This window comes from Synchytrium microbalum (genome assembly GCF_006535985.1).
Source record: "Synchytrium microbalum strain JEL517 chromosome Unknown SmJEL517_scf0161, whole genome shotgun sequence".
Lineage (NCBI taxonomy): Eukaryota > Fungi > Chytridiomycota > Chytridiomycetes > Synchytriales > Synchytriaceae > Synchytrium > Synchytrium microbalum.
In genome coordinates, this window is record NW_022158510.1 from 1 (window position 1) to 2,243 (window position 2,243).

Below are 2,243 nucleotides of genomic sequence, written 5' to 3' on the forward strand. Positions count from 1 at the left end.
CTGTCTGAGTCGTAAATCTCCCAGAGGTTCATACAATCCTTTATGGCACTTGAAGGCAAATTTCCATTCACTTCCCTCCTTGATTCTAATATTGTTATACGCCCATCTCCAATCCAGCTTAGCGTACCGAGTTCCACCCACTAAATCTTGTACTAATTTAGACAATGGTGGTAATGGGTATTGATCGTCCTTTGTACATTCATTCAGACCTCTAAAATCAATGCAAGGTCTTAGTTCCGTAGTCGAATCTCCTTTGGGTACAAAAGAATAGATATGAGGCTATTGGTGAGTTTGACAGTCGTGTCTTCCCGTTTTTCAACTCTTCATTTACCCATGTTTCCACTAAATCTAACTGATGTTTTGGAAGTTTGAATAAAGGTCAATTCTTTAGCATTACTGATGCGTCTTTGAAAGTGACGTCGAAGTCGCATCCCGGTTTGAAGTCTGGTAAATATGACTGACGCTCCATATCGAAAACTATTGGAAACTCGGACATGGGCCAAGTGGGAGATGGAAGTGACAAGCGGTCTTTATCGGTTATCTGAGGAGTCGTATTATGTACATTTATGGTAAACCTATGCGTCCTTGGGATTCGACTATGTTGAGTTGCGTCACTGGCATTTAGGGTTCATTTCTTCCAATCAGTTAAAGGGTTGTTTCGAGTCAACCAGTCCAGACCCAATACTAAACCATAGTCCCTGGTTTCTAATACAGGCAGTTTGACTTCTTCCTTGAATGCTCCTACAGCAAAGTGTAACTTGTTGGTTTGACGAGTAAGGTGGACTTTCGTTTTACCATCACCCAACGTCATTGGAATGGACTCAGGCAAATAATCAGTTTCAATTCTATGTTTGATCTACGAAGCCTCGACCTATCATGGTCTTATTAGCACCTGAATCCACCAGAGCTAATCCTTTTGCGGCCCTGTTATCTTTGCTCTTGACTGAGAACTCAGTGAGGAAGAGGGAGGTACGACGTTGGTTTGATACGCTTTTACGCAATCGTTGACGGCTCATGTTCAGACGTGATAAATAGGCGGATTCTTCAGTTGTATTGAATTCAGTATCTGCTTCTGACAATCCATCATCATCGTCACTATCTACGGTATTGAAGCGTGTTTGACGTTGATGAGTTAATTCTTGTTGAGCTGATGACCTTTGATTATTATTGGCTACTGTTGGTGGACGACGATTTGCTGGTGGTACTTTTATATCGTCTGACGGATCATTGGTAGAATTGAAACGACCGTGTAGTTTGACAGATTTGTCATAGTTCTCCTTTCCACTAGCTGTACTGGGGTATGTGCTACACTTATCTGCCTTGTGGTCGGTCATTCCGCATCGTGTACACCATCCTTTCCTAGCTCGATATTTGTATGTGGGAGTGTCTGGGTTTGAGGTAAATATACCAGGTTTAGTGGGATCAGACGATACGTATGGTGCTTGACTTCCAGGAATATAGGGGTTACGGGATGATGATGGGCGACTAAGGGGGGTCACGTTTTGACGTCCCTTGACAGATTGGAGTAGTTTGAAGTTTTCTATGGATTGGCGAATAGACTCCACTATTTCTGTAAACATAGTTGGTCGAGCTCCTGCTACATGCCAATTGTTGATGGTTTGATAATTGAGTCCTCTCAAAAAGACTTCGATCTGCTGGTCAATGTTATACCCAGCCTTTTGACAAAGGTTCATGAAGTGAATGGCATATTCGTTGAATTCCGTATTTTTCTGCTTGCTTTCTATAACATCCTTTCGATAGTTTGACACTTCCATGGGATCCTTAAAAGTAGCGTCCATATCCGTCCAGAATTGAGCATAACTACAGGCTGTAACATGATTCACTGTGTGCATATCTACCCATAATCTGTACCAAGTATGTGCAGCTCCAGTCAAAAGAGAACCTAAATATAGGACCTTCTTGGCATCGGTAGACATTGATGTTCGAACACTGATGACGTTCTTAACCTCGAATGACCAACGAGTATAGTCCTTCATATCACCACTAAATGATTCTGGTTCCTTGATCTTCATATCTTTGATTGATTTGCTCTGGCTCACGAAAGCAGTCCTAAACTATAACTGCATTGGGTGGACAACCTCATCTCTATATAGATACATATGGTGCTAACGATACACTCCCTCCCAAACCGTGAGTGCGTTACGACTGCTTTCACTCTCTCTCTCTCTCGCCGACACTCTTCTTTGCTCTGACTGCTGTTTGACTAAGTCAGGCACACCTAA

The 2,243-nt window shown here is 42.4% G+C and overlaps 1 protein-coding gene across 1 annotated transcript; it reads right to left on the reverse strand.

The window, feature by feature from the left end:
• Nucleotides 1–845: 845 nt before the first annotated feature.
• SmJEL517_g06306 (uncharacterized protein) lies at nt 846–2,033 on the reverse strand (the record flags this gene model as incomplete). The annotated part of the gene is made up of 1 exon (XM_031172232.1): nt 846–2,033. One exon carries the CDS (start codon nt 2,031–2,033, stop codon nt 846–848), a length of 1,188 nt encoding a protein of 395 aa, XP_031021793.1.
• Between the last annotated feature and the right edge of the window lie 210 nt (nt 2,034–2,243).